Source organism: Carcharodon carcharias, chromosome 8, assembly GCF_017639515.1.
Source record: "Carcharodon carcharias isolate sCarCar2 chromosome 8, sCarCar2.pri, whole genome shotgun sequence".
NCBI classification, from domain to species: domain Eukaryota; kingdom Metazoa; phylum Chordata; class Chondrichthyes; order Lamniformes; family Lamnidae; genus Carcharodon; species Carcharodon carcharias.
In genome coordinates, this window is record NC_054474.1 from 45,848,032 (window position 1) to 45,861,685 (window position 13,654).

A 13,654-nucleotide genomic window follows, 5' to 3' on the forward strand; every position below is an offset into this window, starting at 1 on the left:
GGGGAAAAAAGTGAGATGGAACTCTGTTACTCAATTAATGGGGGAAAGGTGGCAGGTAAAGAAATTCACCCTGGTTTAAAAAAACCAAGTGAACTGACGAGGGCAAAGGATAACAAAACAATTTTTGTCCACTTAACTCATACAACAGCCCTATCCTTGTTGGTCACTAATGTTTCAAATGACTAAAACTTACTCAAAAGGGTCACTTGGATCAGGTTTGCGTAGCTCTATTGGAATTGGAATACGTTTATAATACATTTCCCAGTCAAATGCTCCTCGCATGGCATCACCAGCCTGAGTCTCATATCCAAAATGGTCATGATCAATAACGTCGATCATAGGACACACAATTGTTTTGCGGTTCTGAGCAATTCTATCTGAAAAATTTAAGAGAATAAGGATTCAAATGAAAAATGTATTCTTAAAATGACATAATAAACACCATTTCAATGAAAAACAGATTACAACCCAAACATGATTGGAAAAAGTCAATAGATCCAAGAGATCAAGGACATTCTTTTGTGCAAGCATGGGCAGTGTGCATATTTGCATGTGCTAAGAATAAAAATACAAAGCATTAATTCCAAGGTACCTGGTTGGATGTTGCCTAATTTATATCTGGATTGAAGAGAGAATTGCATGTCTTATTGTGATGAAACTAAAAAAAGGAGGAAAAAAACCTTACCTTAAGTTTAAATCGAGAGTTCGAATCATAGGGCTCACTACAACAAACTCTAATCTTGTGTGCACATGTACTCTTACAACGGGGATCAGCAGATAACACTTAAGTAGAGGCTATACTAAATGACTTTTCTCCTCTCTAGCTGAGGGTCATTGAGAAATTGGGTGTAAGATATCTAAATTAAAAAGGTACCTGCAATTTGGAAGTATGAAACCATATAACTATACTTTCATCTTGTACACTTTCTCCAATTTATTTCCACCATTCCAGCTTTTCTTTTAATTTCTCTGCATGCTTATTCAATTCCCCTCCGACCCCCCGTTTTTAAAAAAAAATTGCTTTTCTGTTCATGTCCCACAGTGAACAAAGTTCAAATTCAGTCTCCTTGACTTCATGATCTTTAATATATGTAAAAGTCATCTGCACGTGCTAATGATAAAATACAAAGCATCATTTCCAAGATACCTAGTTTGGACATTGTCTAATTTATATCTGGATTCAAGAGACAATTCTGTGTCTTATTGTGATGAAACAAAAAAAGACCTTACCTTAAGTTTAAATTGGGAGTTCGAATTTCAGGGACTACAGTTCCAGCAGGCCTCAGGACTTCTGCGCATGCGGCGGCTGGGAAAGGGCCGCACATGTGCAGTTAGTTTCTTTTACATCTTTAGGCTGGGAACTGGCCCTCAGCACATGAGCAGAAGAAAAGTGAAACAGTGCAAAACTACTGGTCAGGTGACCTGAAGAGGAGCACCATTGCAGAGGAGGCATCCCAGGAGCAGGACACAGGGAAGGGGACAGGGAGAAGGTCCCAAACAAAGAAGATCCCAAACCAGGGAGTGGGGCAGAAACCGGTCCCAGTTAAGGGTCAAGGACAGAGATCAGAAACAGATCCTGTCAAGTAAAGTTGAGAAGTAGTCCAGGAGAAAAGAATCTCAGAAGGTGAGATTGAAACCCTAGAGGTGAATCCTGGTTGAAGCCATCCGAATGAGAGCAACATGTGGGAGAGAATTCCCTGGCAAGTTTCAAACGTGGAGATTGGAAACCCTCGTGAGAAAAACAAAGTTTCAGTGAGACCAGTTGGCTCATGGTGAGACAAGTTTCTGGGTGGGTTGATGTAAAATCCATAGAATCTGCTTTGGGCATGTCTGTCGTTTACTTTGGAGTGTGGTTTGTCTGTCCACAGTTTGCCAGAAGTACTGCATACTTACCCTGAATGTTCACAGGATCACAGTGAAGAAGAGGCCCTTCGGCCCATCGAGTCTGCACAGACACCTGACCTACCTACCTAATCCCATTTACCAGCCCTTGGCCCATAGCCTTGAATGTTATGATGTGCCAAGTGATCATCCAGGTACATTTTAAAAGGATGTGAGGCAACACGCCTCCACCACCCACCTAGGCAGTGCATTCCAGACCGTCACCACTCTCTGGGTAAAAACATTTTTCCTCATATCCCCCTAAACCTCCTGCCCCTTACCTTGAACTTATGCCCCCTTGTGACTGACCCTTCAACTAAGGGGAACAGCTGCTCCCTATCCGCCCTGTCCATGCCCCTCATCATCTTGTACACCTTGATCAGGTCGCCCCTCAATCTTTTTTGCTCCAATGAAAATAACCCAAGTCTATCCACCCTCTCTTCATAACTTAAATGTTTCATCCCAGGCAACATCCTGGTGAATCTCCTCTGCACCCCCTCTAGTGCAAGCACATCCTTCCTATAATGTGGTGACCAGAATTGCTCACAGTACTCCAGCTGTGGCCTCACCAAGGTTCTATACAACTCCAACATGACCTCCCTACTTTTGTAATCTATGCCTTGATTGATAAAGGCAAGTATCCCATATGCCTTTTTCACCACCCCACTAACATGCCTTCAGAGATCCATGGACACACACGCCAAGATTCCTTTGTTCCTCAGAACTTCCTAGTGCCATGCCGTTCATTGAATACTTTCTTGTCAAATTACTCCTTCCAAAGTGTATCACCTCACACTTTTCAGGGTTAAATTCCATCTGCCACTTATCAGCCCATTTGACCATTCCGCCTATATCTTCCTGTAGCCCAAGAGACTCAGCCTCACTTAACCACCTGGCCAATCTTTGTGTCATCTGCAAACTTACTAATCCTACCCCCCACAGTCATCGATGTCATTTATATAAATGACAAATAATAGGGGACCCAGCACAGATCCCTGTGGTACACCATTGGACACTGGCTTCCAGTCACTAAAGCATCCTTCTGTCATCACCCTCTGCCTCCTACAACTAAGTCAATTTGAATCCACCTTATCAAATTACCCTGTATCCCATGTGCCTTTGTCTTCTTTATAAGTCTCCCGTGTGGGACCTCGTCAAAGGCTTTGCTGAAATTTATATAAACTACATCAACTGCACTACCCTCATCTACACACCTGGTCACCTCCTCAAAAAATTCAATCTAATTTGTTAGGCATGATCTCCCTCTGACAAAGCCATGCTGACTATCCCTGATCAAACCGTGCCTCCCCAAGTGGAGATAGATACTCTCCTTCAGAAATTTCTCCAGTAGTTTCCCTATCACTGATGTGAGACTCAATGGCCTGTAGTTCCATGACTTATCTCTATAAACCTTCTTAAATAACGGAACCACGTTAGCTGTTCTCCAGTTCTCTGGCACCTCCCCCATGACCAGAGAGGCATTAAAAATTTGGGTCGGAGCCCCTGCGATCTCCTCCCTTGTCTCCCTCAGCAGTCTGGGACATAAATCATGCGGACCAGGAGATTTGTCCACTTTTAAGCCTGCCAACAACTCCAATACCTTGTCACTCCCTGTATCTATTTGCTTAAGAACCTCGCAGTCTCTCTCACCGAGGTCAATACCTTCCTCCTCATTCTCTTGGGTGAAGACAGATGTGAAGTATTCATTCAACACTCTAGCGATGTCCTCTGGCTCCACCCATAGATTTCCCCCTTGGTCCCTTATGGGCCCTACTCTTTCCCTGGTTATCCTCTTCCCATTGATATACTTATGGAATATCTTGGGATTTTCCCTACTTATACCAGCCAGAGCTTTCTCATATCCCCTCTTTGCTCTCCTAATTGCTTTCTTAAGCTCCACCCTGCACTTTCTGTACTCCACTAATGCCTCTGCTGATTTGCTTCCCTTGTACCTGCTGAAAGCCTCTTCTTTCCTTCTCATCATAACCTGAATATCTCTGGTCATCCATGGTTCTCTGGACTTGTTAATCCTTCCTATCACCCTAGAGGGAACATGTTGAGCCTGTACCCACCCCCCATTTCCTTTCTGAACACCCCCCACTGTTCCTCTGTAGATTTCCCCACAAGTAACTGTTCCCAATCTACCGTGGCCAGATCCTGCCTTATTTTACTAAAACTCACTCTCCCCCAATCCAAAACATTTTTTTGCAACTTGTCGATTTCTTTGTCCATAACAAACTTAAACCGTACCATGTTGTGGTCACTATCGCTAAAATGCTCACCCACCACCACCTCAGCCACCTGTCAGGCTTCATTCCCCAGAATTAGGTCCAGCAATGCACCGTCCCTTGTTGGACCCTCTACATATTGACCTAAAAACTTCTCCTGTACACATTTCAAGAAAACCACTCCATCCAAGTCCTTAACACTATGTATATCCCAATTAATGTTGGGAAAGTTGAAATCACCTAATATAATTTCCCTATTGTTATTGTTTTTACACACCTCCACAAGTTGTGCACATATTTTCTCCTCAATTTCCTGCTGACTATCTGGGGGTCTATAATAAACACCTAATAATGTGGTTGCCCCTGTTTTATTCCTAAGCTCTACCCACAAAGCTTCATTCAATGCCCCCTCCAAGATATCATCTCTCCTTACTGCAGTAACTGACTCCTTAACAAATAATCCAACGCCTCCTCCTCTTTTACCCCTTCCCACCTCGCCAGAAAATTCTATATCCCGGAATGTTGAGCTGCCAATCCTGCCCCTCCCCCAACCCGTCTCAGTGATGGCTACTATATCACAATTCCACATGTTAATCCACACCCTTAACTCATCCGTTTTATCTGCAATACTCCTGGCATTAAAGTAGAGACCATTCAGCCTTGCCTTACTTCCTTGAAGCTTATTGCAGCTCTACTCCCTCTGACTTGATTGTTTTACTGTATTATGATGTGTCCCTATTCTGCTATAGAATGTCCCCACCCCCTGCCGAATTAGTTTAAACTCCTCCCAACAGCACTAGCAAACCCACCCACAAGGATGTTAGTCCCACTCTGGTTCAGATGTAGACCATCCCGCTTGTACAGGTCCCACCTTCCCCATAAATGGTCCCAGTGATCCAAGAATCTAAAACCCTCCCTCCTGCACCAACTCTTAAGCCACGTATTCATCCATGCTATTCTCCTATTTCTGAGCTCGCTAGCATGTGGCACTGGGAATAATCCAGAGATTACAACCTGAGAGGTCTTGCTTTTTAGTCTACTGCCTAACTCCCTGAATTCTTGATGCAAGACCTCATCCCTCTTTCTACCTATGTCATTGGTACAAACATGTACCATTACCTCTGCCTTATCACCCTCCCCCTTCAGGATGCCCTGCAGCCATTCAGTGACATCACGGACCCTGGCACCAAGGAGGCAACATAACATCCTGGAGTCACGTTGACGGCCACAGTAGCGCCTATCTGTTCTCCTGACTATAGAATCCTCTATTACTATTGCTCTTCCTCCCCTCCTGTATAGACAGGCTGCTTATGGTGCCAGAAGCTTGGCCCTGTCCGCACTCCCTGGAGGAACCAGCACCCTCATCAGCCTCCAAAATGGAATACCGATTTGAGAGCAGGGCCCCAGGGGACTCTTGAACTACCTGCCTGTTTCTCTTGTACTGCCTGGTGGTCATCCATTCCCTTCCTTCCTCAAGTCCCCTCATCTGCGGTGCGAACACCTCTCTAAACATGCTATCCACGATGCTTTCAGACTCACGGGTGCTCCACAGTGTCCCCAGCCACCACTCCAGCTTTGAAACCCGAGCTTCCAGGAGCAACAGCTGGACACATGCTGGTCCCAGGCACTGGAAATGTCCCCGGCTTCCCACATGGAGCACAAGGAGCATACCACGGCTTTGCGCGCTCCTGCCATAACTTATCCTTTTAAATTAAACCTTTTAAGTCAATTACTCTAGGGCCCTCCTTTCCTGATCCTCGTTATTGTAGAATATACAAACTGTAAACCACAAAAAGACCTTAAACTATAAGCAATTAAAGTAGTAAATACCTTACCCACTACTTACCAGTGATTCCTTTCCCTTGTAGCCTCTACTGCTGCAGCATGCTGAAGATTTAAGAAGTTGGATAGCAAGGAAAAAATGCAAAAAGCACCTAGTCTCCTATGCACTGAATTCCCGCTTTGCACCAAATTCCAGATACCCACTCTGGCTGTGCCCCACTCAGGATGTGCTCACTCTCCTGCTCCTGTGCAAGCATAGAGTATAAGATAGATATGATGAATTGTTTTATCTTTCTGAATTTGTATGTGTCTGTAAAGAGATAGCTGGAGTGAAGGAATAGTGAATATTTGAATCATTTTCTTGAGTTTGAGTTTGTGTTGAGATCTTTCCAACCTTTTTGTCTGGTGTAGTATAGTTCATTTTTCTTGTATAACAAATGTTTTATTCTTGCTGTTGGAAGTTCATCAGCAGATTCCTGTGAATTTGTTCAGTAACTGTTCTCCACAGTTTCAAAAAAAATAAAAGTTAGGATCTAGCAAGCCAGTATTAACATCGGCTGGGGTCATAACATTATTAAATGAAAAAAAGACCGTTGTGACCCAAATAAAAAAATATAATGGAGTGGACGCAATTCATAGGGATTATGTTGTGTAACATCTCAATTTATTAATTACAGTTCTTGGTTAACAAAACTATAATCATAATTTTATTCTCCACAGATGCTAAAACTGGAAAACAACTCAAGAGCTACTGCTCATGAAATACCTTTTTAAACAGACATTCATCAAATCCCAATCTTCCACATCTTACCTACTTGTGATTTAGTTTCTTACCAAGTAGTGGGGGCAGCCAATTCACATTTGCTTCACAGTGAGAATCCAAGAAAGTTATGACCTCTGCGTTTGCCACTGAGGCCCCCAATAGCCGCGTTCGAATTAAACCTTCTCGCTTCTTGGTCCGCACAATCCTGACCTTCGGAAATCGTGCCATATATTCCTCCAAGCGCTTTTTCAAGTATTCTTTTTGAAAAATGAAATGAAGGTAAATGCAGAGACTATTGCTTTCAAATCAACACTAAGATATGATGTACCTTGCATGGCATCATCAAGCAGAGTCAGGCTGGGTATACTGTGGAGCACAATACTTTTTTCTGTTTCTTTAAATATTACCCTTCTGTGATGAAAATCATTAATTCTGAATACTAATTCGGATTCTGAATGCACGTCCTCATTCCCCGACAATAATAGAGTTTAATCCCAACCCAACATGAGCATTTAATCACTGCACCAATATACAATGCTATACTTGGAGAGGGACATACATGTATCAGGCATTTACAAACTGGACGACAACAATTATTTCTCTCAGTGCAAATAAAGTGTTGTAAATCATAAATCTATTAAATCACAACTGAAAAAATGGCTATCATAACAAGGATCTTTTGTTAAAAATACTGAACTCCACTGAAACTAATAGGACCAACAATACCATTAACTACTTCTTAAATTTGTTACATTGTTAAAACATAAAAAACCCAATTCTCAATTTACAACTTGAGTGTAAATGCCAAATTAATTACATTTGGCAGAAGATATGTGGTTTCCTCACTCCCAATTTGGATTTTATGGGAGGGAGGAGTATACATGAGGAGGGAAGGGGAATGCACAAGATTTCCGCCTGGCACATATCAACTTAACCAAACTATTTATCTGACTCAAGCTGTCTTTACTTGCTTAAAAATGCATTCCTGCTTTTTCCCTCATTCACATTCAATTATTATATTATTTGCATTCAATATTAATATCAAAATATTTCTTCAAATCTTTGTCAACAATATTTACATATGTTAGATACTACTGAAGTTTCCACAGACTTGATTTTCTCAGTATGTGCTCCAGCAACAATAAGTCATTGCTCAGTGCTACTTTCCCTGACAAGAGTTTATAAATTTATTGGTTTTTGTTTACTGGTGCACTGAACAGGACTGTATTTAAATCCTGGGAAAGTAGGTCAGTTATTAAATCTTTAGGCTCCTGGTTTGTTTCATACTTTGATTCTGGCAGCTGAACCACTCCAATATAATTTCAGCAAATCATTCCCAAAGATCAGTGGGAAAGTAAATTGTGAAGAGGAGGTAAGACTACAAAGTGATATAGATAGGTTAAGTGAGTGGGCAAAGAACTGGCAAATGGAGTATAATGTGGGCAAATGTGAAACTGTCCCTTTTGACAAGAAGAATAAAAAAGATTATCTAAATGGTGAGAGATTGAAGAGCTCTGAGATTCAGAGGGATCTGGATGTCCTAGTGCATGAATCACAAAAGGTGCATATGCAAGTAGGGGAATTGATTACAAAAGTAGGGAGGTTATGCTTCAGTTGTACAGGGCATTGGTGAGACCACATCTGGAGTAGTGTGTTCGGTACTGGTCTCCTTACTGAAAGAAAGATGTAAATGCGTAAGCAGTTCAGAGAAGGTTAACAAGACTAATACCAGGAATGGGCAGGTTGTCTTATAAGGAACAGGGAACTTGCATGTGGAGGCAGGAGAAATAGTGGAGATATTAAATGAGTACTTTGCACCTGTCTTTACAAAGGAAGAAGATGCTTTCCAGGCCAAGGTGAAAGAGGAGGTAACTGGTACACTAGAAGAATTTACAATTGAGAAGGAGGTGGTGTTAGAAAGGCTATCTTTACTTAAAATAGATAAGGTACCAGGGCCTGATGAGATGCATCCAAAGATACTGAGGGAAGGGACAGTGGAAATTGCATAAGCACTAGCAATAATCTTCCAGTCTTCCTAGGCACAGGCGGTGCCAAAGGACTGGAGAATTGCGAATGTTACACCCTTATTTAAAAACGGGTGCAAGGATAAAGTCGGCAACCACATACCAGTCAGTTTGACTTCAGTGGTCGGGAAACTTCTGCAAACTATAGTTCGGACAAAATCAAGTCACTTAGACAAGCATAGGATAATTAAGGAAAGCCAGCATGAATTCATTAAGAGAAAATCATGTTTACTTAACTTGGAGTTTTTTTGAGGAGGTAACAGAGAAGGTTGAGAAGGGCAACGCTGTTAATGTGGTGTATATGGATTTTCAAAAGGCACTGATACAGTCCCACACAACAGATTTGAGCAAAATTATAGCTCATGGAATAAAAGGGAAAATAGGCACTTGGATAAGAAATTGACTGAGTGACAGAAAACAGAGAGTAGTGATAAATGGTTGTTTTTCGGATTGCAGGAAGGATTGTAGTGGAGTTCCCCAGGCATCAGTGTTGGGACCCTTGCCCTTCCTGATATATATTAACGACCTAGAGTGTGATGTTCAAGACATGATTTCAAAATTTGCAAATGATATGAAGATTGGAAACATTGTCAACTCGGAGGATGGTCTTGAGCTTCAAAAGGAAGATGACATGTTGGTGAATTGGGCAAACAAGTGGCAGATGAGGTTCAATGCAGAGAAGTAAGAGGTGATTCATTTTGGCAATATGAATATGGTGAGACAGTATAAAATAAAGGGAGAAACTCTAAAGGAGGTGCATAAACAGATGAACCTCGATGTATATGTACATAAGTCATTGAAGATGGCAGGGCATGTTGAGAGATCAGTTAATAAAGCATATAGTATCTTGGGCTTTATTAATAGGGCCATTAAGTACAAGAGTAAGGAGGTCATGCTGAAATTGTATAAGACACTAGTTAGATCTCATCTGGAATATTGCATCCAGTTCTGAGCACCATACTTGAGAGAGGATGTGAAGGCATTGGAGAGGGTACAGAGCAGATTCATAGGAACAATTCCAGGGATTAAGACTGTAGCTATGAGGATAGATTGGAGAGGTTGGGACCGTTTTCCTTGGAGAAAAGAAGACAGAGAAGAGACTTGATACAGGTATTCAAGATGCTGAGAGGTATGGACAGGGTAAATAGTGAGAAACTGTTCCCCCTCAAGAGAGCATCAAGAACTAGGGGGCACAGATTCAAAATAAATTGGCAAAAGGAGCAATATTGATGTGAGGAAAATTTTTTCACCCAGAAGGTGGTTGCAGTCTGGAACAAACTTCCTGAGAGAGTGGTGTAGGCAGGTTCGATCAAGGTATTCAGAAGGGAATTGGATTGATACCTGAAAAGAATGAATGTGCAAGGTAACAGGGATAAGGCAGGGGAGTGGGACTAGGTAGAATATTCTTTCAGAGAGCCAGTGCAGATTCAATGAGCTGAAAGGCCACCAACTGCCTTGTAAAGATTGTGAAGTCCCCACAGGAGATTGTTTGGCAAAATTGAAGCACATGGGAAAGGAGGTAATATACTGGCATGGATTAAGGTTAGGTTAACAAGCAAAAAACAGAGAAGGAATAAAAAGGCCATTCTCACGTTGCCAGGCTGTGACTAGTGGGGTACTGCAAGGATCTGTCCTTGAAGCAAAGCTGTTCACGATATATATCAATGATTTGGATGTAAGGATCAAATGTAATATTTCCAAGTTCACGGATGACACAAAGCTAGGTCGGAATGTGTATTGTGAGAAAAATGTAAAGAAACTTCAAGAGGATTTGGACAGACTTGGTGAATAGGCAAGAACATGGCAGATGGAATATAATGTGGAAAAATGTGGGGTTATCCACTGGTAGGAGGAACAGATGTGCAGAGTGCTTCTTAAATGATGAGAGATTAGAAAGTGTAGGTGTTCTAAGGGACCTGGGTGTCCTTGTCAATAAGTCACTATAGATAAGGAGGAACTCAGAACAATCACCATCACTAGAGAAAAAGTACTGAGCAAACTATTGGGATTAAAGGGTGATAAGTCCCCAGGACCTGAAGGCCTACATCCCAGGGTCTTCAAGGAAGTGGCAGCGGAGATAATGGATGCATTGGCTATAATATTCCAAAATTCCCTGGATTCTGGAAAGATTCCAGTGGATTGGAAAAATGCTAATATAAACACCCTTATTCAAAACAGGGGGGGAGGCAGAAAGTAGGAAACTGTAGACCAGTTAGTTTAACGTCTGTCGTTGGGAAATTGTTGGAATCCATTATTAAGGAAGCAGTAATGGGGCATTTGGAAAGTCAAAATGCAATCCATCAGAGTCAGCATGGTTTTATGAAGAGTAAATCGTGTTTGATTAACTTGCTAGAGTTCTTTGAAGATGTGACAAGCAAAGTGGATAATAGGGATCCTATAGATGTAGTATAAATGGACTTCCAGAAGGCCTTTGAAAAGGTGCCGCACAAAAGATTAATACACAGGATAAGATCACACGGAGTTAGGGGTAATATATTAGCTTGGATAGAGGATTGGCTAACCAACAGAAAGTAGAGAGTCCGGATAAATGGATCTTTTTCTGGATGGCAAGCTCTAACTAACGGGGTGCCACAGGGTTCAGTCCTTGGGCCCCAACTATTTACAATCTATATTAATGACTTAGATTCAGGGATGGAAGGTACTATAGCTAAATTTGCAGATCACGTGAAAATAGGTGGGAAAGTAAGTTGCAATGAAGAAATAAGAAATTTATAAAAAGATATAGACAGGTTAGGTGAATGGGCCAAAATTTGGCAGATGGAGTTTAATGTGGATAAGTGTGAAGTTATCCATTTTGGTCGGAAGAATAAAACGGCGACTTATTATTTAAATGGCGTGAAACTTCAGAATGCTTCAGTGCAGAGGGATCTGGGTGTCCTCGTGCATGAATTGCTGAAAGCTAGTATGCAGGTACAGCAGGTAATAAGGAAGGCTGGAATTTGGATATTTATTGCTAAAGGAATAGAGTATAAAAATAGGGAAGTGTTGTTGCAACTGTACAAGGCATAGGTGAGACCGCACCTGGAGTACTGTACACAGTTTTGGTCCCCTTACTTGAGTAAGGATGTAGTTGCACTGGAGTCGTTCAGAGGAGGTTCACTAGATTGATTCGAGAGATACGGGGCTTGTCTTATGAGGAGAGATTGAGCAATTTAGGCCTATACTTGCTATAGTTTAGAAGGATGAGAGGAGATCTAATTGAGGTATATAAGATGCTAAAGGGGATAGACAAAGTAGACGTGGAGTGGATGTTTCCCCTTCTGGGGCATTCTAGAACGAGAGGCCATAGTTTTAGGCTAAGGGGTGGTACATTTAAATCAGAGATGAGGAGGAATTACCCTTCTCAAAAGGTCATGAATCTGTGGAATTCACTACCTCAGAATAGAGGATGCCGGCACGCTGAATAAATTTAAGGAAGAGATAGACAGATTTTTAATTAGTAATGGGTTGAAAGGTTATGGGGAGAGGGCGGGAAATTAGAGTTGAGGCCGAAATTAGATCAGCCATGGTCATAATGAATGGCGGGGCAGGCTCGAGGGGCTGAATTGCCTACTCCTGCTCCTAGTTCTTATGTTCTTATGATTAGGAAGGCTACTTGTATGTTAACCTTTGTCGCAGGATGATTTGAGAACAGCAGTAGCGAAGTCTTGCTTTAATTGTACATAGAATCTTGGTTAGACCGCACCTGGAGTACTGTGTGCAGTTTTGGTCCCCTTGCCTGAGGAAGGATATTATTGCCATAGAGAGAGTGCAGCGAAGGTTCACCAGACTTGTTCCCGGGATAGTGGAGTTGTCCTATCAAGAGAGATTGGAAAACTGGGCCTGTATTCTCTAGAGTTTTGAAGAATGAGAGGAGGTCACATTGAAACCTATAAAATACTTAAAGGGATAAACAGGGTAGATGCAGGTAAGATGTTTCCCCTGGTGGGGGAGTCTAGAACCAGGGGGGACAATTTCAAAATAAGGCGGAAGCCACTTAAGACCAAGATGAGGAGTATTTTTTTTTACACAAGAGGGTTGTGAATTTTTGGAATTCTCTATCCCAGAGGGTTGTGGAAGCTCAGTCGTCAAGTATGTTTAATGGAGATTGACTGATTTCTAAATACCAATGACAACATGGGATATGGGAATAGTGTGGGAAAAAGGCATTGAAGTGGATGATCAGCCATGATCGTACTGAATGGCGGAGCAGTCTCAATTGGTCTACTTCTGCTCCTACGTCATCTTTCTTTCAGATTATGCAGACTGCACATGACTTGCTGTTATTCTGGTGCACTGGTGAAATCACTGCCTTTTGGTTTCCTTGAATGGATTTTTTTTTCAATCCTTCAATAAGTGATTTAATATTGTCAAGTGTCAGTTGTGGCTTATGTGGGAGCACTTCCACTTCCAAGTCACAAAACTGAGGGTTGAAGACCCACTCCAGAGTCTTGAACACATAATTCTGCCTGACATTTCAGTAAAGTACTGAGGGACTGCTGTACTGTTGGAGGCACCATCTATTAGAGTAGATCCGAAACTCACTACGAGAATCATGAATAAATGTAAATTCAACAACTGTCACATAATTTAGGAAAGAAAAAACTGCACACCATCTACAATTCAAATGCTACAAATAGACAGCATCTGTAAAGAAAAAAATATATGGTGGGTCTGCTGTGCATTTCCAGAATTTTCTACTTTTAAATTAAACATTTATTATGAACACTGTCTATAATCAGGATATATTAAGCAGCATACAGTCTCTTATAACAAGAATGGCAACTGATGAGTCCTGATATTTTTCAGTGAAGCAGATTGGGAAGAGCTGAGATCAGGAGGGAGATCAGAATGAGCACTGACTATGTACATATGTCTTCATATACACATACAAGTACTGGTCACAAAGCAATTACAGAGCAAGGTATATCAACCTAATAAACTATTTGCGCCAGGATTCTAACTTCTAGCTTGTT

General features: G+C 41.7%; 1 protein-coding gene across 2 annotated transcripts in view; it reads right to left on the minus strand.

Moving 5' to 3' along the window:
* The window catches only part of LOC121281211 (polypeptide N-acetylgalactosaminyltransferase 10-like), a 167,847-nt gene that overhangs the window by 43,307 nt on the left and 110,886 nt on the right, over positions 1-13,654 (minus strand). For both annotated transcript variants that reach the window (XM_041193992.1, XM_041193993.1), the window contains exons 5-6: positions 6,726-6,911; positions 194-377 (exon numbers count right to left, since the gene is read on the minus strand). In XM_041193992.1, the coding sequence (XP_041049926.1) occupies positions 194-377; positions 6,726-6,911 (370 nt within the window). The remainder of the gene's footprint in view (positions 1-193; positions 378-6,725; positions 6,912-13,654) is intronic.